The following is a 24,369-nucleotide window of genomic DNA, read 5'->3' on the forward strand; positions in this document are numbered from 1 at the left end:
GACAGCGCCACTTGCTGTGACTGTCAGGTATGATTTTACAGAGATATATAGATGCGGCTGCTGTGTCATTCTGCTGACAGAGCTCCTGTTTGGTGTGTATGTGCACATGTCCTTGCCAACTGTACCAGTGCTAACTTTATTAGTATTCAGCAAAGCTTTAGGCTGTCACAGGTCCTTAGGCACTCAACAGAGGGCAGGAAAAACACATGTCAAAATATATTCACATTGAGCCTGATTGCAGGCAGCCCAGTTGGCTGCAATTTGACAAACGACTTTTAATAGGTCATACTGCTGTCTCTGCATACTGATTAGCTTTCAGAAAGAAAGCAGTAGTAAAGGGCATGAATTTAAAAAGTCTAGCCTAATAATGCATTGATGATTTCATCAAAAAGCAAGACAAGATGTCACTTGGAGTATGTCCTTTTTTAATTTGAGAATTTAAAAAGTTTCACTTGACTTTGGAAAGGAAAAACATTATTTTAATACCATACAACATAATGGTCAGGGTTGTCATTCATACAGTCATTTATTCATCTTCTAAACCCGTTGTATCCCTTTCGGGGGGACAGAACTGCCAGAGCTTATACCGGCCACTTGTGGGCGACGGCAGGGGACGTTCTGGACAGGTCACCAGTTCTTTTGCAGGGCCACAAATCACACACCTAACCAATTAACCTATGAAGCATGTGTTTGGACAATGGGAGGAATACCCATGCATGCACGGGGAGAACATGCAAACTCCATACAGAGAGGTCCCCCATTGGTGTCCTGTTTCAGGTCCCCCAGCCGAGAGGTCACCCCAGAACTGGGGACCTTCTTGCTGTGAGGCAAGAGCCCTAACCACTTTGCCACCTTGCAGCCACTTTTGAACACAACACAACAGCAGTTCCTGACTTCATACACCAACAAACTTATGCTGCAGACACACCGGGCATTTGACATACACTCATGAACGCGCATTTAATTTATGGTATTCACACTGGAAAAGCAGGGAGGCTTTTTCCCTCACTGCTTTATTGTGACATTTGAAAGTCTTGGTGTCATATAATTCTGGCCGGGCACAAGCCACACAAACCACAATTACAAATTTTTCCTCCATGATCAATTTTCAAACGGTTAGCACTTGCATTAATTAAAGGGGACGCCATTCGTATGTTACTACCAAATTAGAGTCCCTGACAGGTCAAACTTTGACCTAGTTTAACTTGCAATTTGCGCTCAATGGCCACGCAATTTGTACGCACAGCCCAAAAATGGTCGAAGAAACTTGTGTAGCTGCGCGTGAATGGAAAAGTCTTGAATGCAGAAGCCCAAAACGCACATTTACATGAGCTTACATAGACTGCTTGGGGTCGTACAAACGTGTGTTGCTGATTGGTTACACAGGCCGGTAAGAGCCAATCAGAGGTGGAAGCTGCAAGGGTATGGAGGCTGGAGGTGGGGTCCTCACAAGCTGAAGAGAAGAAAAATGTTCAGCATGGAGAAGCTACGGACAGCAGCCGCACACCATGTGTTGGAGGTACATAAACACAAGAAAACTTTCCTGAAACAGTCTTCAACATCTAACAACTAGCAGCATTACTTCCTATGAATAGAAAAACCATCACAATGTCATACTGTAAACATTAGCAGCATCTCTGCAGGTTTGTAAACATCTCCTGCTGTGAAATGATGTGGACTAATCAGATGAGAAAAAAAGGCCATGATGGAAGCAGCAGATATGGGGTTGACAGAGTATAAAACCTAAATTCAGCATACTCAATATGAGAAGCTGCTGAACAGTGAAGCACTGTCAGAGAAAACTGCAGGACAGTAAGGGTCATTATCTTCTTCTGTGTCAATGGAGAGATCTCAAAACACAGAAATTTACATATTTTTAGATTGGGTAGTACAGCTGTCTTAAATGCAATAGTTTAGATTAGTTTAGTTTAGACTTTTATTATAGAGAGTGTATAAGGGTAGGGTAATGTTCAAGACTTCACACATAATAGACTACAGCTTTTAACTTCTCTTTTTTTTTTTAAACTCTTATTTCAAATGGAGCAATCTGAAACCAAAAAGTGTAGCCTGGAAATATTTAAAGCAGGAAGCAACATCAGGGAAGGTTGTGAGTCAAACGTGAAGACTAAGTGACCGAGGGAGCGATAGAATTTGAAAACAAACAAAGGGGCCCTGCGTTGGGCTCTTCCGGCGCGGCGGGGGACTGCTTTCCTGGCTGGGCTGGGGCGGCGCTCTCTTTCCCTCTGCGCCTCCCTGCTCTCTGGCTCTGGGGGCCTCGCGGCGGTCCTGCTGGCCCTGGCCTGGGTGGCGGGCTTGGTCGCCCGGGGGGCGGTTGTTCCCTGCCTGTTCCCGTGTGGCGTTGGGGGAATTCCGGCTGCCGCTGCTGCTGCGGCGGTGGTATGGGTGTGGGGGTGGCTGGGCGCTCCTCCTCCTTCCTTTCACATTCCACCATCTATTTTAGAAGAACATAAACACTCACCTGAGCACAGGTGTTAGCTCACCTTTGCACTAATAGTTTGCATGATTGAATGAATGAAAGATTTCACACTAGTTGGTTTAAAGGCATAGGTATGCGTTCGTGAACACTATCTGTTTTGTGTGCATGTTGACATGTGGACATTTTTGCGGCTAGCAGGTGTGTTGATAATATTTGAGTGTGTGTGAACAGGCCCCGCCCTTTTTGTACTACATTTGAACCGTACCGTAACGATAAACAACCAGTAAACCTGTCTGCTCTATGCTGCTTCATGGTCTTACCCCCCTTCCCCTCCTATTATCACCCTCCTACCCCCCCCTCTCTCTAACGTCCCTCTCTCTTCTTTCCCTCTTTCCTTTTCCGTCCGGTCCAACACCAAAGATTTTCAAACATGATTGAAATTAATAAAGTTTGGCCTCAATTACAAAAGGGGTTTATTCAGACATACCTTTGGTTTGTCTGAAGATGAATAACCCCTCTTGTTAAAATAAAATATGTCCAACACAAGAGGCCCTCAGCTCTCATCTGTTTGCCTAGCTGTTGGACAGGACAAGTTTAAAAAAAAAAAAAAGAATTTGAAAACAAAAATACTTCCGTCCCATCCCACCATCATATCCTGCAATGGAAATGCTATCTTTTTTTTTATTATAAGTCGTTTGTTTTTCTTTTAAATAAAGCATGCTTACAACATGTAAACAAACTATTGAAGTTTCTGTTATTCGAAATTTCGATGCTAATATTTTTTACTTTTACTGCAAATGAATAGTTGCTTCAAATATCTTTTTTTTAACTACCGTACACTGATTATTAATTGGTGTTGTGTCTGTAAGAAGCTTGATGTCATTCACTACTATTATCAGAAAGGAGCAATTTCCTGCTTATTTCTATGTTAATAAGTGGACAAACAAAAAGAAAAGCTGAAGAAAATTAAATTCATCTTGCGTGGTCCTTTGGGCTTGGGTGTGGGGGTGCGTGGTGGGGGAGTGGGGTGGTGGTCTGGCCTGGCTTGGGGGGGTGGTCCCTTTGCCTGTGCTGGGGGGGGTTGGCGGGGGGCGCTGCTCGGGGGGGGGGGGCGCTGCTCGGGGGGGGGGGCCCAGCGGCGCTGGATGGGCTTCCCATCTACGCCTGGGGCTGGGATCGGCCCTTCCCTGGCTCTGGGGCGGGACGGGACAACCCTCTTGGGGCCCCCGGTCGCTCTGGGTGTCCTCCGCTTCGGCTGCGGGGTCTTGGGGGGGGTGGGGTGGGGGGTCTTGTCGGCCCTGACCTGTGGGGGGGCATTCTGGGGGGGGGGGGGCATTCTGGGGGGGGGGGGGGGGGGGGTCCACTATTGGTACGGGGCAGGGGGGGTTGGCGGGTCGGGGTCTCCGCTGAGGCCATCGGCGGTTTCCCCGGCCGGTTGGCTGCCTCGGTCCCGTCGAGGCCTGACCAGAGCTCTTCTAGGGCCGGCGTTTGGGGGTGGGGGCCTGGGCTTGCTCCGGGGGGGGCCGGCGCTTTCTGGCTCCTCTCTCTCTGTGTGGGGGGGGTGGTGCTGGGCCTGGGGTGTCGGCGCCTCCGGGGGTGGGGCCCCTGGGCTGGGTGGGCCTGGCCCCCTTGCTGGGGGGGGGGCGGGGGACAGCTGTTTGACCACCGGGGGACAGTCTATCAGTTATCCCCAACTTACCCCCTTCCTCATATAACCTCATAATAGGGTGAGGGGGTGAGGGGCTTAGCCTGCGATGAGCCTTGGGGGGGGGTTTACTAGGCAGTGGCCCCCCTCCTATGGTTGCCGTATGGAGTGGGCCCCCCCCTCTTTCGGTTTTACTTGCACCTTAGACATGTAGGGCCCTTGGTAGGGGGGGTGCTTGGACATCACTGCCAGCAAGCAGCGGATGTCCTCCTAGCACCCTAGCCGCCAATTTTAACCGCACCTTAGACATTTAGGGCCCCTTGGTGGGGAGGGTGAGGGGACGTCACTGTGAGTAATCAGGAGATGTCCCCTTAGTGCCCTACCCGCCAATTTTAACTGCACCCCCCTTAGTACACACACCCCTCCCCCCTCAATATATACATCCCAACATAAACACACACACATGCACACACACACCATCTCAAACACACATACACGCACACACATTTTGCAAGGAAGGTGGGACCTGGGTCCATCTGTCCCCTGCCTCTTCCCTGGTGGGGGGTGCGGGCCCCTTTGCAACGGCGGCCGTGTCCCCGGGGTGCCGGCTTCCTGGGCCCGGCGGTGCTCTCTCCGCGCGGTGGGGGAGTTCACATTACATCTGAGCCGGGGGTGTCTGGTCCCTGGGGGGTGGGTTCTGGTCCTTGCTCCTGAGTGCTGGGCCCCGCCAAATTTCCAACTGTGGCCGAGCCTGGTCGGGCCATATTTATAACACCCCTTGTGGGCCCTCTTTTTTTCCCCGGGGTTCCCCCCTCCTGGGCGGGGGCGGCGGGCCCCCTGCCTCGCTCCTCCCTGGACCAACCGTGGGCCGGGCGGATGGCTGCCTGGAGTGCGGAGCGGGTCTCCCTTGGGGGGTCCTGGCTCGTACCTGGGGTTGGGGCGGGGGGATGCCCGGAACTCCTGGGTGGTGGTGGGGTGCTCGTTTGGGGCTGTGGGCGTCCTTCTCCGGTGGGGCTCTGCGTTGGGTTCTCCCGGCGCGGCGGGGGGGCTGCTCTCCTGGTTGGGCTGGGGCGGCGCTCTCTTTCCCTCCGTGCTTCCCTGGCCTCTGGCTCTGGGGGCCTTGCGGCGGCCCTGCTGGCCCTGGCCTGGGTGGCGGGCTTGGTCGCCCGGGCGGCGGTTGTTCCCTGCCGGTTCCCGTGTGGCGTTGGGGGGATTCCGGCTGCCGCTGCTGCTGCGGTGGGGGTCTTGGGGTGGGGATGGCTGGGCACTCTCCCTCCTTCTTTTCACGTTCCACCATCCATTTTAGAAGAACATAAAACCTCACCTGAGCACTGGTGTTAGCTCACCTTTGCACTAATAGCTTGCATGACTGAATGACTGAAATGTTTCACACTAGTTGGTTTTAAGGCATAAGTATGCGTGTGTGAACACTATCTGTTTTGTGTACATGTCGACAGGTGGACATTTTTGCAGCTAGCAGGTGTGTTTATAACATTTGAGTGTGTGTGTGGACGGGCCCCGCCCTTTTTGTACTGCATTTGAACCTTACCATAATGATTAACAACCAGTAAACTTGTTGCTGTATGCTGCTTCATGGTCTTATCCCCCTTCCCCTCCTATTATCACCCCCTACCCCCCCCCCCCCTCTCTCTAGCGTCCCTCTCTCTTCTTCCCCTCTTTCCTTTTCCGTCCGGTCCAACACCAAAGATTTTCAGACATGATTGAAATTAATAAAGTTTGGCCTCAATTACAAAAGGGGTTTATTCAGACATACCTTTGGTTTGTCAGAAGATTAATAACCCCTCTTGTTAAAGCAAAATATGTCCAACACAAGAGGCCCTCAGCTCTCGTCTGTCTGCCCAGCTGTTGGACAGGACAAGTTAAAAAAAAAAAAAAAAAAAAAAAAAAAAGAAAATTAAATTCATCTTGTCCCACCCCAATTACAGTACACGATCCATTATTGGATCATTATATTTTCAAAAAGTTGTTGAGTGGTCCTACCTCCAGCCCAACTTCTTTCAGGATTCCTGTTTGTCATCCAAAATCATAGGGAGGAATTTAGAGATTATCCATCCAGTGTATATGCTGACAGGCCACACTGAATTATCTATTCCTTGCTGAAAATTTCAGCTTGGTTGATATTACAGAAGTAGAGAATGTGATTAAAAGCTCTGAAGCAGTTTGACGTAGTTACGGTGGGACTAAATTGGTAAGTGATGAGACTCATCCATCACATAAAACGCAAATACAAACACACTTTTAAAAAAAGACTACACACTGAAATAGTTTTAAATAACTAGCTTTATAGTGTTGCCTGTCATTTAAGTGATTCTGACAGTTCCTTTGGTGCGAAGTATCAAATTTGCTTTACTTTTCCACTATTAAAAAGGTGAGCATGTTGAAACAGATTACAGGAGCAGTTGTTGTGAAAACAGAAAGCTTTCCTGTAACATTTTCTCGTACTTTTACTCATGGGTTGTAGCGAATGATTGCACAAAGTCATGATGAAGCTGGAAGATTTGTTTTCTATTTACTTCAAATGCTTTTCCCAACCAGTCAATGCGCACATGTGCCAGAATTGGACCCGTAGTGTTTTGCCAACTATCAAACACTGAAGTTGGTTGATTAGGTGATTAACTTCATGATTTCTATGAATAGCTTGAAATGTAACGTGTTGTAAAAGCAAAAAGGCATAACTTGGTAATGCTTCCTTATGGTTTTCTTCTTTTTTTTTAAGGGAAGGGCAAGAAGAAGAGAAATCTGACATGTTGGATGGACTCCAAGTTTTATTTGGATCCTTTTTTCGAATTGAATGGCGTGCAGTGGTAATGATGTCACACCCAACCCAGATCCAACAACACAACTGCTACACACCATGACATTTCTATTGTGACAAATCCAGTTCACTCTGGAACTATGCAAGGAAACCCAGTCTTTTCACGCCTTGTGGAAATCAGTAAGCTGGATTTATTGCTACCTCCCACAAGAACAAACTCATGTTGACAATATTTATTGTTACTTAAATGACAGTAATGAATTCTCTCAAAGATTGTAATGTTACATTATAAAATGCCAGACAATTAAAACCATTACATTCAATTCAATTCAGACAAAACATGGTGGCGCAATCGCGAACCCCTCAACATTCTGCTCCCTTCTTGCCACCAGATGTGAGGCCAATAAGCAAAGGAGCGAGTGACTCACGAGCCAGACGGTCTTCTGGATTGTGCTTCATTCTGAGTGACTGTTCACAAGGCATTTGGCATAAGCTCCTTAACCGGGGGATTTACCAAAACTCAAATAAGACCATGTGTGCTGCTTTAAATTCTATTTCTTCATGAAGTAAAGTAAAAGTTAGGAAATGATTACAAATAGAAAGCAAAATAAAGCCAAATGGTTAATGAAGCGGCAGCAGATTTGGGGGGAAGAACTACTCACAGCATTGTGGGAATGAAAAGAAACACACAAAAGAGCAAAACACGCAGGCTAAGCAAGTAGACAAAAACCCAGACTTTAAGTCCATATTTATTACCTGGTAATGCAAGCTGGATTCACTTTATAGACTGAGGAACATGCCTCTCACACAAACAACCCAACACACCCACATTCCATCTGCTGCGTGTCACGAAAAGTATGACGAAGAGCCAACTGTGGTCACATGACAAACAAATATCAGATTTTAATAAGCTGAAAGTCACTGGTGTCGTAAATCATGTCATGATGGCAGGTGGCGTTTGACACCTCGGTATGACTCTTTGCCAAAAACTGAGCAGGAATAAGCTCAATCTGTTGGACAATCTAGAGGAACATCTGAAAAAATAATAGCATGCAAAGCCAGAAAATGAATACACAGATATTGTGCAAGTAGAAACCAGTGAAAATAAGGTTAGTAGCTCTATAATAACTCTACATTATTGCTCCTTAGTTGTTATTGTTCTATCTTTTTGTTTCAGAGTATTTTTTTTTATTTGGGTCAATTAGGATATTTAATTCTGCTGTAAAGTTGTTCATTTTAGCACCAGGACATTTGAAATAAAAAGTCGTGTTAGAAGAATTTTAGCATCTGGTTTTTACGTTGGCTTTTATTTTGCTGTGTTCAAGTCATCGACCATCAGAGTAAAATATTTGCTGCATCAGAAAAGACTGACTTTTTTTGGAAAATGAAGTTTCCACACCAGATAATATGACTTTTTTTTTGGTAACATACTTTTTTTTATTTAGGATTTTTTTTTATATACATTTTTATTGCAGTACTTTAAAATAGTTTTACCAGTGCTCATGCCCTGATCTGATGCTGTTCATTACTTTCTTATAAAATGCAAGCTCCATGAATGAAGCAAAATGCAAATGGAGGTGGAGGAATTTTCTTGTGCATGCATGTGTGTGTGTGAGGCTAAGTACACCTCAGGGACAGAAGGTTTCAAGTCCTTTTAAATAAATAAACAAACACATAAAAAACCAATCAATAGAAGGAGCCTGATCTGGCGCTCTGAGCCAGTCTTTTGGCCTTTCACTTCATCAGCGAAGCTTGGAGTGAGGGGGAAAAGAAAAGAGCTGAGTGCAAGAAGGTAGGGTTTCATCTCTCCTGGTGGCTGAGAAGTGCTGCTTGGTGGAAGCTCAGGCCTGCTCTCCCGATTACTGAAGAAACAATCCCATATGCTATCCCAGTTGAAGCATGCAAACTCACACACCTGTCTCTGTTCTCCCCGGAGGCTCACTTCACACAAATCACACGCCTATCCAACTTGAACCTTTCATGGAACTGTTCTCAGAGCATTTCCACTAAACTCTGTCCCAGCCGCGAGGCTCTGAAGTTGCAGCAAGCAGCAGTGAAACCAACTGTTCAGCCCTTCCATCTCAGCACTGTACAAACTAGCGTCAGTGTGTGCACTTGGTGAGGGATCACGCCTGATAGTTGTGGATGCCTACAGCAGCACGGAGTGTTTTCGTGTGAATGTTTAAACAAGACAAACCAAGGGGATAGGCCTGAGCCTTTGCACATCGCCCTGGAGCCAATCTTGTTGCCGCCGGCCCTGATTCCAATCAGCTGGCACTGCCCGCTAAATCTCAGCACAAGTCAGTAATTTCCCTGATCTGACAAATTACGCTTTGTTAAATCAGGGGGCGGCTAAAAGCGTACTGGAAAACATTCAAGAGAGCAATTCTTCCCAGAAACTCTGAATATTTACACTAAGCAGCAGTTTTTTTCCCCGCCACCAACTTTGTTCGTGCTTTAGAAAAACAAGGCAAAAAAAAGGAGAACATCCAGAAGACAGACTTTTTTGTCGTTCAGAAATAGGGTTCTCTGCTTCAAACTAAGAGGGGTTAGACCTCACACAATTGACTGTACATGAAAAAAGGACTGAGTCACCCAAACTCCCCCCTCACATTCCAAATGGGAAGTGCCCGCTAGCTCCAAGAAGCCTACAGATTTCTACTGAGATAAAACAGGTGTTACTCAGTCATTCTATTTGTCAAAATAATAATTTACGCATTGCTACCTTTTTTAACGTGTTCCTGCAATTTCTAATTTTTTAATGATATTTCTTCTGTAGTACAAGTTCTTCAAGTTATAAACTGGATAACTCCGTTGCCTTGTGGTCTCACATCGAATGTTTAAAACATTGACAGATTCTCCCGAGCTTGCTTTCAAGTGGTAGGGGTGATTTTCCACAAACTCAGTCCTGATTGACGAGAGTGGTTGGCATAAGCCTCGTTTCCACTGAGCAGTATGGTACGGTATGGTCCAGTATTTTGAGCATTTCCATAATAAAATGGACCCATTAAGTCGGACCGAACAATATTGTTTTTGCGTCCCCCGTTGGTTGTAGGTCCATAGAAAAATGTAACGGACCAGTCATTTTGTCATTATGTCATTATGACAAAAGAAAGCGCCAAACCAGCGCCTCCTCTTCGCTGCCTGCAATCTTCTCTCAAACAAGATTAAATGATTTGGATATATGAAGTACCAAAAGACAAGTAGAAAAAAATGAGCTGCTGGATGACCTCCATTGTTGTTGAGTGGAAAACCTAGCTTGAAATTCCTGGACCATTTTAAACTGGATTGCACCGTACCGCTCAATGGAAACAAGGCTATAGAAGCCTCGACTAAGACAGACCGATAACTGCTTACTGATGATTTCTGGCTCCAACATGGCGACATCCGTACCGCGAAGAAATGGCAACTGAATTGAGTTCATTTCGTTGGAGCTGAAGGGTGAGCCATAAACATCACACTCTCTCGCTCCAGTTCATTTATTCAGTCAATATGTCAATTCAGTCACAAATATGTGTAACTGCACCACTAAAAGTGAACCTTCCATAATCCCATAATATTATTCTGACGATACACCAGATAAAACAGAACACTTCTGCTATACTTGTAAAGATGAAGTTTAGCAAGAGTAAATCAGAGAAAAACCAACAGCTGATGAACCAAAGATGTGGGTTCATTATTTAGCAACTTCCTGTTTAGAGGTCCATTCACTGCGCTCAGAAGCACATAAACACTTCTATTGAGTGTTATGGCGTACATCCATCAACATCCTCACAGTTGCTCTGTGAATGTACAAAAAATATGGTTAGATTATTACTAAACTCATTTGTTACATGCAGTCAGTCACAGCGCCTGAGCGAGTTAAAACCCCAGTTTGCTCTGTCACAGTTACTGATAGATGACATCCATGCCAGAGTGCATATTAGCCTGTGAATGGTGATGTGTTGTGATACAGGATGCCCCAAGGGTCAACCAATTAGCTGTTGACAGGAGGAGAGATGTATGGCTGCCCGATGTGTCTGAAGCTGGGAGCGAGACGAGGGAGAACGGACAGAGAAAACATGCTGGTGCTGAGGGCCAAACGGACGAAACAGGAAGCTTGATGAGGGTACTCAGCATTGGTCCAAACCTCTAAAAAATGACTTCTAGTCTTCGGGGCTCTGTGATCGTCTCTTGAATCAAAACTGGAACTTTTTCTTCACTGCACACCAGAGGACAGGCAGAAAATCATCATACTCTGGAAGAATTTGGGAAATTAACAAGTTAAGAGTTGTTGCAGATTACCAATAACAGCCCTTCGGGCCAGTCAAATCCTTTATATTCCTGCTCAATCGCAGACATATGAGAGGGTATCTTATCAGCAGAGGACTAGATATGCAATCAAAAGCACAGCTGGAAAGTAGAAGATCAACAGAGTCATTGGCAGTGAATGCAATTTGGACCAAACACACACTAATATATGATTCCATCAAACAAGACCATGTATGGATCTGATCAATCCATGAGAGCTCTGGAATGACCACAGATATGCATGAAACAGAGCTGTGCTACTATTAATAAAAACAACATGACTGATTTGTGAGATGAGACATCTGAATGGCTTATCTGAGCGAGAAAACCAAAACATCCCGGCATAGGCACTATGCCTTTAAAACTATTCAATAATACTCTTGACAAACACGATTCACACTGAATTACCGGTACTTAACTGTCAAATGTCAAGGTTCTGATGTTACCCAATACTTCAATTTTGCTCTAACTTAGTTTAAAGAAAGGCCGGCCAGCCAACCAAATATCAACTGCTTATATTAAATGTTGGCACTGGCCTTTTTAACCAATGTATTGAGTAAAGAAGTACACACAATGATTAAAACACACCTGTTTTTAACAATTTTATAATTTAAAAAACCCAAAAAATTCAGACTATAACCAAAAGCAATTCAAGAAACTTCCTTTTTACTAAATTCAGATTCTTCACCTGGAAAAAAAGGTAGTTACTCTGATCATCATCCAGAAAATGTATAAAGTTATGTTTTTGGTTATTTTTTTCAATGTCAGGACACAACAACCTGCTCAACATGCTCCCTCATAGCAGAGGTGACATCCCAGGCTCTACATGCCTCAACAATAGAAGGCTACACATGTGTGACTTGTTTGTTTGGCTGACAATAAAAAAAGAAGCTTGGGTTTGCAAAACTACATCTGAACAAACTTTAAACACTCTTCTTTAATTAGCGAGACCCAACGGAAAATGTTTGACAAAAAGAAAAAAATTGGTAAGCACTGCAAATCGTGAACACATAGCAGCAGAGGTTTAGCCACAGGGGTTCCACGTCGTGCAAAAAATAAATTTTGTTTTTACCTTAAAGAGCAATTCACGTGCACAGTATAACACCATCCACAGGAGACACATGGGTCATGCAGCAGGACACTGACAGAAACCTGCACACTCATAATTTTATCTATATGATTGAAATTAAGATCACATTCAAGAAAAACAACTCTTCGTAAACATGCTTTTCATATAAACGTCATATTTTGGGTAAAACGTATACGTATATTAGAAAATTTTAAAGGGCCTATATCATACTATTCTTAAGCCTTTTATAGTAAACAATACCATGTATATGATAATAGATTACCTTTGTCACATAAAAGAATGAATTTTCTAAACCGGTAGTAAGATGACTCGATTTCTAAAACAGCGGCTGGAAGGGGATGTTCCTCACTGGTCTACATCAGCTCATGAGAACCTGTTTGTTTCTATGGGTTGGTAGGGGCAGGTGCTTAAAGCACAGGTTTTTAGAGGAAAAGTAAAAGGTAAATGCTTCATAATATAAACATAGTAAAGTGCATTGGAAGAGGCATAGGAGGACTCACTGTATGCTTGACAGTTTGTAACTAAAACTGCAGAAATTATTTCATCAAAATGTAATTTTTTGAACTGGAAACTAATCCTAAATGTTTTTCACAAGCTAACAAGCTTCATGGCTCAATTTGTAAATCCTCATTCTGCAAGCTTCTTAAACTGGATTCCCATTCTGTTTATAACCCTGTCTTAGAATTTCTTTTGAATTATTTCAGACATTCACCATCAAAGTTTAATTTGCGTAAATGCAAAAGCATATGGAGGACCACACAATAGGCTAACCTATCTTAGAACACCGTGGTTGCATCTTAATGGACTTCAAAAGCCACCAAGCACAACATTTCCCAGAGCTTCACTTGAACGGGGATCCTGCTTAGACAGAATCTCAGATTCCAGTCTTCGTCTGCAGTTTGTGACTCTCACACTGCTGCAACTTTTAAATCTCAGGCAATACATCAGAAACAGTTTGGCCTAAGATATTTTGACTGTTTAGGCCGATTTATCATGCAAATGTTTTCAGTGAATGGCAGAGAGATAGGAGTTCGGTCGTAGAAGAAAAACGAGGACACCCTGCTAAACATTTTAGATATGGAGCAAAAAAATGCGGTGGGGGTCACATTAAGGTGACATTAAACCAGACGTCCTGTTTGTTTAAACACTATGAAGATTACAATAAATTAAAATGAGTTTGTTTTTCTCCTTAGTCTTAAAATTAAAATGGCTCATTGACACATTAGGCTGGTGCACGTAGAGCACAGTAAAGGCGGACAGGTGTTGAACCATGAATTGGTTTGAACTCCTAACCTTTGCTGGGGTTGGGTGAGGTAAACGCGCATCATGTGGGTGACGCTTTAGATTTTCTCTTTCTGCCGAACATTAAGCAGTGACATCTCAGCGTGACCCCTGACATTCAGGTGGTTGGCTCCAGATGTTTTGGGGGTTGTAAGCGCTGCTGCCTGCACAGTGACGGCTGCGGCTGGAAGCGGGGTGCAAGCATATGGCTGGATGGGTTGGGGAGGGGAGCAGGTGTTGCTTTTGGAAAGCTTCATCTGACTGTCACAGTAAGAAAGCTCATACGAGAGAAAAGCTGGTGGCAATAAGACTGAAAAATGTCTGGACGTCTTTGATGTAAATTCCTGGAGCAACAAATCTCCTGATGGATAATATTTTACACATGAACTGAATGTTTACATAAACCAGAAGATGCAAAAAAAAAAAAAATATTTAAAAGGGGAGAAATAAGGAGGTAAACTGTCCTCATGATAGAGGAGTGGTGTCATAAATACAGCTGAGGTTAACCTATAATTACAGGGTGCTTTCTTAAGTCTTAAGACTTCTTTGTGGCAGTGATTTGTCTTCCTTTTCCGCCCACAACTCTGTCCTTTCTCTCCAGGATAAATGAAAATTATACCTTCCTGCTATTTATTGGAGCAGAGCAAACGTAAACTTCTGTCAGGGATTGACTTTTAACAAAGTGATGTCATAATACTGAGTAAGATGGATGTTAAAGTAATTAGCCAATTATGGATTATGATGTTTTGTCACTTTATACCAACTTAGCTCAAGGGAATATGGTTATTATTACAAACTGCATGAGTATTGCATAACTGAATGCTGAAAAATGCTTCACTTTTGATCATATCTAGAGATTTAGTTGACAATTGTTTAATCTCCATCTCTCACACACACAGGCTATTGACAGATCTGAGACTTTATTATTAGAAACATATGGAAGAAACCAAAAGTTTTCTAATGCAAACAGGCATAAAGTTAAAGGAGGAAGCCATAAAGTAACAACCTCGCTCTAGTCCTGCTGGCAGCAGCAACAAAAACACAAATAAAGAGGACATAGGCAAAAAAAGCGGCCTAAAGTAACTGCTTTTTTCCTGGAAAAATATCTGGTAGGATGTCCTGATGACAAGTCTTTTCCAGATCTATGCAGAGAATCTTTGAGTTATAGCTTTAATGGCAGATTTTTATGCAAACCAAAGAGCCCCGCAAAGAAAAACATCCTTAGCATAAGTGTGTGATCCATGGGTCTCAGTAGCACCAGTTTCCAATGCATTAAACTGAACAAGGAAGAACTGAAAACCCCAAACTACCTTTCCCCCAGTGTAAGAGCACAGACAGCAAAAAGCCCAAATGGAAGGCTGACAGCATGCCAGCTGACTCCTTAACCCCCTCCGACTGCAGAACTCATCAACACTACCACATGTTGTTCTTAGGAAGGTTGTTGAGGGGTATTCATATTTGCTTCAGATACTCAGTTGCCAAAAGTGCACCTCAGAGGAACCTAGATGTATGAGGGGGCAGCTGTATGCTAGACTCATGCCAGCATGCATGAATGATAAGCTACAGAAGAGGGAAAATGTGAAGATTTGATTGCATTCACACAACTCCAGTGATGGGGAGCAAAGCTCCATTCATCTGTCATCTGCTGCACAAGCAAAACCATTAATCCAGGAAGTGACATGCGTGATAAAGGGATAGGACTCAACCAGGGATGAAGGTCAAGCTTAGGAGGGTCATCACTCTTCTAACAAGGGTCGCCTCGACCTGCAAACAAGCACCATTTCAAACAGATAACCCATAACTCAGAGAGGCAGACAGTGAGGAAACAAGTCTTCAAACTTCCATCATAAACAGACACATCCGGTCCAGACTGCTTTACCACCAAAGATCCTTTAAATTTAATATGTCACATGCTTTCAGTTATTCAAATTTTAAATAACTCTACATAACACGCGGTAACAATTTTCTTTTCTTTTCTTTGTAAGCATCCATAGACTTAAATAAAACCAAGGCCACTTGAGTTCACCCTGATGCACTTTGCACCATTTAATCTACAAGTCTTTAATGTAGCTTCACCTTTAAGGAAAGACAAAGAAGAAGGTTTTTTTTAATATAATTTAGGCATGGAAGGATTACATTTCTACAACTATGTCTTAAAAGCCATTTCCTTTAACTGTACTAGTATAGGGTTTGCAGTAAATGTACACGTGACTAACACATGGAAACAAAAACACTGACTTAAATATGGTTTATCCGCACCATACATGCAACAGCTCAGTCTTCCAGGAGCTAAACTAATTATACTTTCATCTTAAAATGCATCATGTTGTCTAATTTTAACTTCTATTACATCATGTCTGGATGGGCGGGGTTCAGTTTACCATCTCGCTCAAATAATCTCGGATTCTATTTCTTTGTCATTAGTTTCATCATTATAATCCCCATCTTGTTCTTTATAACTCATAGGACGAAAATTGAGACAGAATGATATAAATTTATGAGACCCCCAGATGTAGAGATTTTTCAGGATGACCAAAATACCTGTAATAAAAAAGCAAGGTCCTAGGACTAATGACAGAAGACTTCCTCACAAACTTCTTTCATCTCTGTTACCAACACTACGATTGGGACTTTGGGGAAAACAGGTGACCTCATTCATCAATTCTGTGACAACTGTTCAGTGTTATAAGGACTAAAGGGCTTCTGCAGTTTACGATGCCCTCAATCCAGGGCACCATTTTCTTAAGCAGTGGGTCAAAATTCTACCAGCTCTGTGGCCAAGTGGAAGAGGGTCCACCCGGAGGGTGTTGGATTATCAGATCAAATTCATAGCTGGGTCCTACCAAAGACTATAAAAATGAGACCTAACGCCTCCATACACTTCACTTGGAACAGATGGAGAGACTGGGGGTAGCCCTACTCTGGAGGACGCACTTATAGTGAATGGATGGATAGTACGAAACATTAGCAAGGTATCGTTAGTGCAAGTCATGGATTGGCCCCCAAAGAAGCAGCTATTGAGATTCAGTTAACTCTCTAACCTGAAATATTAAAGCAAACAAAACAAGTGAAGCAAGTCAGTCAATGATTCTTGTTTGAACACATCCTTGGACCAGTATGATGATCAATCCTGCTTCAAGCAATTACAGCCTACATTTTTATATCATTTAAAGTGACTTGCTGGGTTTTTCTTTGTAAATTTGGGGAAAATGTGCAGTTAGTAGCCTCACTGAAGAACATAATGATCTCTAAAAACTGAACGGCAGACAGACTGCTCAAAAATGTAGTGAATTGCAGATACCCCTAAATCACTTCAAAACTCTGAACTATAGATCATAAACCAATTCAGTAAACCAACTCTGTAATGGATTAATAGCTCATTTGTGCATTTGACAGCACAGACTAACGTGCAACCCAGTCAGATGAATTTCATGAAATGTTACAGAAGTGTGTTAAAGAAAGTCATTTAGACACAGCTCTAAGGTGTCAGTCGCTGTTCGATTAATGGAAAGCAGTGCACATCTGAAAGAGGTTTTATTCCACGAGTTCTGAAATGCAAACACCCCGAAAATTGGAAAGGAGCTAAATTAAAGAAAACCAAACTAGAAAAAGGCTCCCTCACATATATAAACACCATCATCTAGCTGTAAGGCGTCAATTTTCTTTTCAGCCAACAGTTTGACATTTTCCGTGGTGAAGCATTTCTAACACTTTCCATGCTATCTAATCCAGTTGTGATAAGTATTTCAAGGTGCTGCAGTCGTTTAGAAGAGGGGGCTTCTTGGTCATGTGAAGATGGCCAGCAGCTGCTCTGTGGGGTCAACAATGCCTTTACCTGTGTCACATAGCATCCACCTTCAGCTTAGGAAAAACAAACTACCTTAACTTCTCCTCCACTTTCTCTCTGCCCTGTCCTCACATGAAGGTGTATGAGCATGCGTGTCCATGGATCAGTGTACAAAGAAACAGGATATTAGAACAATTCACATCACCTCTCTTTGTCATACTTGCATCACAGGTTAAAAGTAAATACTTGATGGACAGAAAAAAAAACAAAGAAAGAAAGGTTGTATAAAGGTCAGCCTTAGTAGCCTAACAGCCAAAAACACATCAGTGTTCTCAACTCTACTGCTAACTATTTGATACTGGTAAAGATAGCAAAACCTCCAAGTGTACTGTAATTTGCAGGGCAATTTTAAGGGTGTTACTTTAAATTTCAAAAAACTTCTGGATAGCTCATTTGGCTCTGTGTAGGACGGGCAAATGGGAAACCAGGGTATATTTCTGAGGAGGCGTGATGAGCTTCATCCAGTGTGGGTCCTTTGACAATAGCCTTCAAGCTACTGCTCAATTGCCGCTATGTAGCCACAAGAGGGCTGAAGTCTGGGTCCCCCTGTTCCAGTCCCCATCCCAGATAAAAGGTCATTTTGACTAGTCTAAAAAAAAAAAGTAAAACTGTCTTTGAATGACAAGTGATCTTATTACACCATGAACTGTGACATTGCAAAAACAATAGGAACAGAAACAAACAAACTCAAATTCTGGATGATAGTAGCAATAAAAAATGAGGACAAAACACCACAAAGTAAATTGTTGTCATGCACAACTAGTTTGTCAGATGGACCACAACAGTCACAGTAACCTCTGAAAAAGGCTGCAGTTGGCAATAAAACCACGTCAAGGTATATAAAAACACCTTTAACCAATATTTTGTCTGATGAAGGGAAGACGCTTTTATGAGACTGCCAATTCGTCATCTTTAGGATGAGACTTGACAGGACTGTTTATCCCTCTAAAATTAATGGAAGATTTTATTCATTTTGTCAAGATGTATTTTTAATGTGTCCTATAAACCGATGGGTCACATGGCCACAAGGTTCATCCTTTTTACAGTCTATACTTGCTACCAATTACAAGCTGAGCATTAAAACGTCTCATGGGGAAACAGAACAGGATTCAGGTAATGATTAGAAACCCAATATAAAAGTAGGAGCGATGTGGTGGGGGTGGCTTGCCGAGGAGGTGTTTCATAAGCTCTGGGCCCTATATCCCAAATGTTGAAAGGCACAGGCTGTAAGGGTTACTCGCTTCACTGGCTCAATTACTCTTCTCAAATATTTAGAGAAAAAAGCTTCAAATGAAGTCAGCCTTGTACTGTATGCATGAGAGAGCAGAGAGTATGAGATACACCATTTGGAGATTGCTCCAGGTGCCTGAGCCAACACTGTCAGCTTCACTTACACCTGTCATTCCACAGCTCTCACACCACAGCATTACAAAAATTACTACCTAATAAGCCATCTCAGACTCATTACTCAAACTCAAATTGCTGAGGTTCAGATCAAACTTGAGATCATCTTGCTGCACTTCAGATCAGGGAAAAATAAAGGCCCTTCAGATAAGAAGATCACAAACTGCTGTAGATGAATGTCATATAGTTGGATTGGTAGCTGTGGTGATGGAGTTGAGGGAAAAGGGAGAGCAACCAGAGTGATCGGTGTTAATCTTTCCATGCCATCTAGTGGTGGAAGATGGTGCCATTCAGAAAGAGAAGGCTGGAAAAGCTTAAAACAGCAAACATCGCATGTTGATTTAATACATGTTAGAGTCTTGATTACACTAGAGGCATCCCTCTGTGTGTTTTAAGACAATGAAAACAAATTCAAAAGCCAGACATCGACGGCTTGTATGTGCAAAATGGGGAAAGTTGCCTCTCAAAGTCCTAAGCAAAGTTGTGTTGATGTTAATTTAATAGGCTCCTTGGTTTTTTCCAAAGGAGAAAAAAGTCATTTGCCATGCCACAAATTTATTCACCCCAATCTGAATCTCATTGATTTCATGCTCTGTTTGGCTGGAACACAAAAGATGCCGACTCAGCAGAGAACTTGACAGTTTCTTTTAAGGAAAAGGGGGGACCGAAATGAAGATTAATGCAGTGCGAAAGGAAAAAGAACTGAATGCCTATTAGTCAACAGACTGAGAATGAGTTTTGGATAAACACCTAAAGTGTCGGGCACTGCAGGCCTGTGCAGGTGAGGAGAATGCCGCTGCAGCCACACCCCGAGGAACTGAGAGGTCTGCTTCTCTGCTACCATGACAGAATTCCTGTCAGAAAAAAACAGCCTTGAGATGTGCGCTTAATGAATAAATGGCGGAAAAAAGACCCCAATTAGGAAGCCAGCAAGAAAGAGGGCGGCACGCCACTCTGTGTGGGCAAACTTATCTTGACAGGGTGTCTTGGCCGAAGAAGGTAGATCAGCGGATCGCAAAGAAGGCCCAGAGAAAATGAATTACCTTCCTGACACACGTCAAAGCCAATCACCACAAAGCATCCTCTCTCCGTCCTCCCACCCCACCCCAAATCCCCCCTGCCACCACTGCGTTTCATCTGCCGGTGTTAGTATGCAAACAGGCCGTGCGCCAGCCTCCAAATGTATTCATTTATTCTGAGTCCCTCGGAGAAATCACAGCGTCTTGTTGTCCTTTTTTTTTCTTTTTCTTTCCTCGGTTGTCCAGATGGAATTTGCGTGAATAACATCAGTTTAGTGAGACAGAAAATAAGTACAGGCCAGCAAAGAAAAAGGCACTAGATTACAACCCCCACCCCCCACCCCGACAAAAAAAAAAAGGAGGGAAAAAAAATACAAGTGTCACCTTCATATACTCCTTTCTCCCTGTTTGTCCTTTTCTAATTTTCTTTTTTAGCTCTTTTGAAACCTGACAGTCGGGAGGGAGAAAGCCTCGCAAACATACAGAGCTCACAACAATTATTTAGCATTATGATGCGCTGCAGGTGCAATTACACTGAACACCATGAATCAAACGGCAACTCTTTTATTAGAAAACGGTAAGCAGGCATCGAGGGACTGCAGCTCATTTATCTGTGCTTTGTTTTGCATTTATAATGCAATTAATTGAATTAATTGTTCGGATGCATCTTTTAAAGAAGAAAAGCAAGACACCAGAAAAACAACTGACTGAGATGAAAGTGAAAGGGAATAAAAACAAATCAATACTTTTAATTTTAATAAAGCTCAGGAGAAATTAAGATTGTTTCAGTCGCAAAATCCATTCCACCTTTTCAAAAAAAAGTCTTAGCAGAAGTATTTGTCATTAACTTAAACCAATAAAATAGATTTCAACATGACGAACCTTAACTAGGATAAAGACTTTAGCATAGACTGCATTAAGTAAGTAAGTCTTGAGTAACAGATAGAGTCTTACCTCTCTGAGAACCGTGCTGCCATATCCTCTGTACAAGCCTCGGACGCCCTGCACATCAACAAAGGCAAACACCAAATCAACACACACACATCTATAAAGTACTAACAAGACAGGAGCCAGACTTTGCATGTAAACATGGTTGGAGCTTTGATTCATTTCATTTCTGCTTTATTGTCAGCTTTTTTTCTCTGGCTACTTAACATTTTTTTTAAGTTTCATTTAAGTTTCTCATTTGGGAGTTTAGTGCCAATGTAAAGGAGACACAAAGAAGGGATTTGAATAGAATAGCTAATACTGGCTTCGTTTTTTTCTAATACATAGTTTCTGCAGAGCTGCACGAGTTCATCACAAATTCACCTCTGAGTTGTGGACGGGACTGTTGGCGCAGAGTAGGTCTGCCTTCATTTCCCATTTTCCCTTTGTTTTCACACTCTGCCACTAGCTTACAGCCCCTCACTACCCCATCCTACCATTAGGGGTGTAACAAAAATGGCGAGCAATACTGGAACTTGCCTGCTGTACGGTTTTAATTACGGTAATTAATAATTATGCCAAATAGAAGGAAAGAATTTAGCAGAAATGCAGACATGTATAGTAACAGTAATGTGTTATATATTACACTATGTGCACATTTAAATCACAATGGCTTTGAAATACAAGAAAACAACTGCAAAAAAATAACTAAAATCACTTTAAATCAAATGATTTCTGTTTTACATTTTCACACTGACAAGTGACTTCATAGGCTGACTCTAATAAATATGCTAAAAAGTAGCTCCAAAAATGCCGTGACCACATTCTTTGGAAAACATGCGATTTGTGACAGCAGTTTTCTGAAAAAAAAGAAGACATGGCGATAGGTTCTATGATGTTTTTGATGTGTTCTGTTTCCTGCCAGAAAGAGATCAAATTTAATTTCAATAATAGTTTTTAAAGCAGTTCTTTCCCCTTTTTTATGTTATCTTTAATATAAGCTTTTAACATGAGTTCAGCAGACGTTTTATTAAAAGGATTGACAAAACCAATCAAAAAGCAGTGTGCAGTCTGTAAAGGTTAAATACCTCTTCTCTGAGTGTAGCCAGCAGAGTGCTGTAGGTGCTGGAGGAGGGCGAGGCCTGGGTTCTCTGTTTGACAACCTCTGCGGGCACCCGGATCAAACAAGCCACCTACAAGAAACCACATAGAAAGAGATTTTCTTTCCAGCTTCTAGTCTTTTTTTTTTTTTTGGTGACTCATTTGGACACACATTTGTATTCAATCCAAAGTTAATGTTGAGGAAAACCCACCACCTTAGTGCCCTTTGGGGTTAACACCAAAGCAGGTGGACCTCCTTTGGAACAGCATGATGGGAGCAATTACACAGGATTAGCCTGCAGGCTAATCCTGCTGGAGCTGTTGTGCATCTTTAACATGTTGATGAACAAATAGTTACACACGTGGCGGCGCAACAGTTGTCGTGTCTGCAGACGGGACTGGCGTGGGTCTGCTTCCAAAGAACACGCTGCTGTCAAACCCACTGATGGATTCAGATGTGCACCCCACACCTCAGCGAGCGCGGCCCCTGCTCAAGTTCCAACCCATCCGGCGTGTGTCAACAAAAATATGGACTGCCAACAGCAAGTGAGGAGAGACATGAATATTTATGCCTCCTAAAAACAGACATGCTGGCAACTCCAGCCCACCTGGCGACTTGATTTCCCATTTATCCTGCATCGGTGTGGAAATACTGACGGATGGCGAGCAATCTCAGAGAGCAATTGGTGAGCAGCCTCCCCCCTGCAGCTCCCCAGAGTCACACAGATGCCCCTGTGCAAGTGCCACCCTCACCAAGGCAATGGGGAGGGGCAGAAGGAGAGCAAGGAGATCAAATGTGTCCCTCCTTTTGCTTCTGTTGCTGCTTTTCCATCAGTCTATCCATACTGATTTAGCATCAGGGCCCCGGCATACGGTTTTGGTCAGGGAGGGAGGGAAGGGAAGCCCAACAGCTGTTGGCAGAGTGGTTTCAGATGGGCACTTGTGCTCACTGTCGTCTCCTCATGCTTCAAAAACAGAAACCTTCTGTGCATAAATATGCTTGAATCCAACACGCAGGAGAAGATTGCTCTCTTAAAATCCTGTTTACGTCTCATTTGGTCAATAACTCCAGCTTTGATCGGACATTCACAGTTGCATTCCTTTTGCAACGTTATCCCTCTTTTTAATTCACTCTAAGCAGGTGAGCCGTATGAACCTCCATTTATGTACTTTTGAGGAAACACGTGAACCAAACCAGCTTCTTTGAAGGATTTATCAACTCGTGGTGCAACACTGCCATCAAGTGGCGAGGGCTGCACCTGCATGACCTGATCATCCAAGCATGGGATCTCATCTGCCCTTTCATTTGGTGAAGTTAGCATATGTAATACACTGTGCATCCCATTTGGCCCAAACCAATTCTCAGAGAAGGAGCATAATAAGGCAGCCGTGTGGAGGGAAAAAATAGGAGCTATGACAAGTAATCACTGACGCAGTCGCACGGGGAGCTTTCCTTTGAGTTGGCCTCTCCTGTTCCTGCAGAAGGGAAGCAAGAACGAAGCAGAGATTACAACAAATAAATTAGCGACAACTTTCATTTGGAAGCTATTTATCCCTCTAAATGTTGTTAAGAAGTTTACAAAAGATCGACAATGAAACATAAGTTCAAAGAGAGGTAAATCAAGTTTAAAGACCAAGAATTTTTAGGAAAGAATTAAATAAAAACAAAAGAATTCTAAAAGATTTACTTAGAGTTTGTATGTGGTCTGAAGATGGACATTAATCCACTGCTGAATTCGTCCTACCATTCATCTTTATTTGCAAGCTCTTGAACTCATCAGGCTGATGCCTTTCACTTTCCGGTTGCTTGTTGTCGTTAATCCAAATGACAGCCTGTTTTCAATTTCTAGTGCTGGCAAAGATGAGGCAAGAGTCTGCCGCTCAGTGACTGGCAGAGCAGGGGGAGGAAGGGTGAAATTAGCAGGGACTCTCAGCACATTAGTGGCCTAGACAGCAAATCAATCTACTCTTCTTCTCCTTCATAGCCTTATTTTTTCCTCCTCAAAACTGCTCGTGGCCACTGGGACAAAGTCAGCCAGAACCAGGACTGCCATGTGTCAGATCAAGATTTAAGAAAAGCGAACTTTCAAATGGGTCACTAAGGGTACCGATTGAACTTCCCTGAACCTCGCTGCAGAGCCTCGAAGGCTCAAAGTCAACACAGTAAGGATGCAGGAGAGGAAAGAGGAAAAAAGGTCATGAAGAAAACGTGCTAAGATGAGGACACCAAGTTTCCCCCACTCTGAAACAACAGCCAATAAATCACAGAGCGTGGAGCTGCTCAAAGACCATGCATGGATTATTTCTCAGTGCCAACTTAATTGGTTGCTCCTTTTCTCCACAACCCCCAAAAAACACCTCCTTTGTGCTCCCTCCTTCTCAGCGTCCCCCTATCTTGTCATGTCACCCTGTATTTTGCCGAACATCCTCCTGCAGACATGCGGCGGTGAAGGAACGGGGGGGGGGGGGGGGGGGGGGCAGTTTGGATGTGAAAAAAACCACTGCCTGGCCTTGACAAATGAGCTTTCAGGCCAGACGTCGAGCGAATGGGA

The 24,369-nt window shown here is 43.3% G+C and overlaps 1 protein-coding gene across 9 annotated transcripts in view; it reads right to left on the bottom strand.

Annotated features, from left to right (window-relative positions):
* slc25a26 (solute carrier family 25 member 26) overlaps positions 1 to 24,369 on the bottom strand; it is a 56,536-nt gene that overhangs the window by 26,742 nt on the left and 5,425 nt on the right. For 6 of the 9 annotated variants that reach the window (XM_078947332.1, XM_078947331.1, XM_011475068.4 and 3 more), the window contains exons 4-6: positions 21,805 to 21,909; positions 20,744 to 20,791; positions 15,226 to 15,283 (exon numbers count right to left, since the gene is read on the bottom strand). In XM_078947332.1, the coding sequence (XP_078803458.1) occupies positions 15,226 to 15,283; positions 20,744 to 20,791; positions 21,805 to 21,909 (211 nt within the window). Of the gene's footprint in view, positions 1 to 1,337; positions 2,453 to 15,225; positions 15,284 to 20,743; positions 20,792 to 21,804; positions 21,910 to 24,369 lie in introns of all 9 variants that reach the window. The other 3 variants (XM_004068853.5, XM_011475069.4, XR_013656048.1) reach the window with 2 other exon arrangements.

Source organism: Oryzias latipes, chromosome 5 (genome assembly GCF_053564925.1).
Source record: "Oryzias latipes strain Hd-rR chromosome 5, Olatipes_Hd-rR_3.1".
NCBI lineage: Eukaryota > Metazoa > Chordata > Actinopteri > Beloniformes > Adrianichthyidae > Oryzias > Oryzias latipes.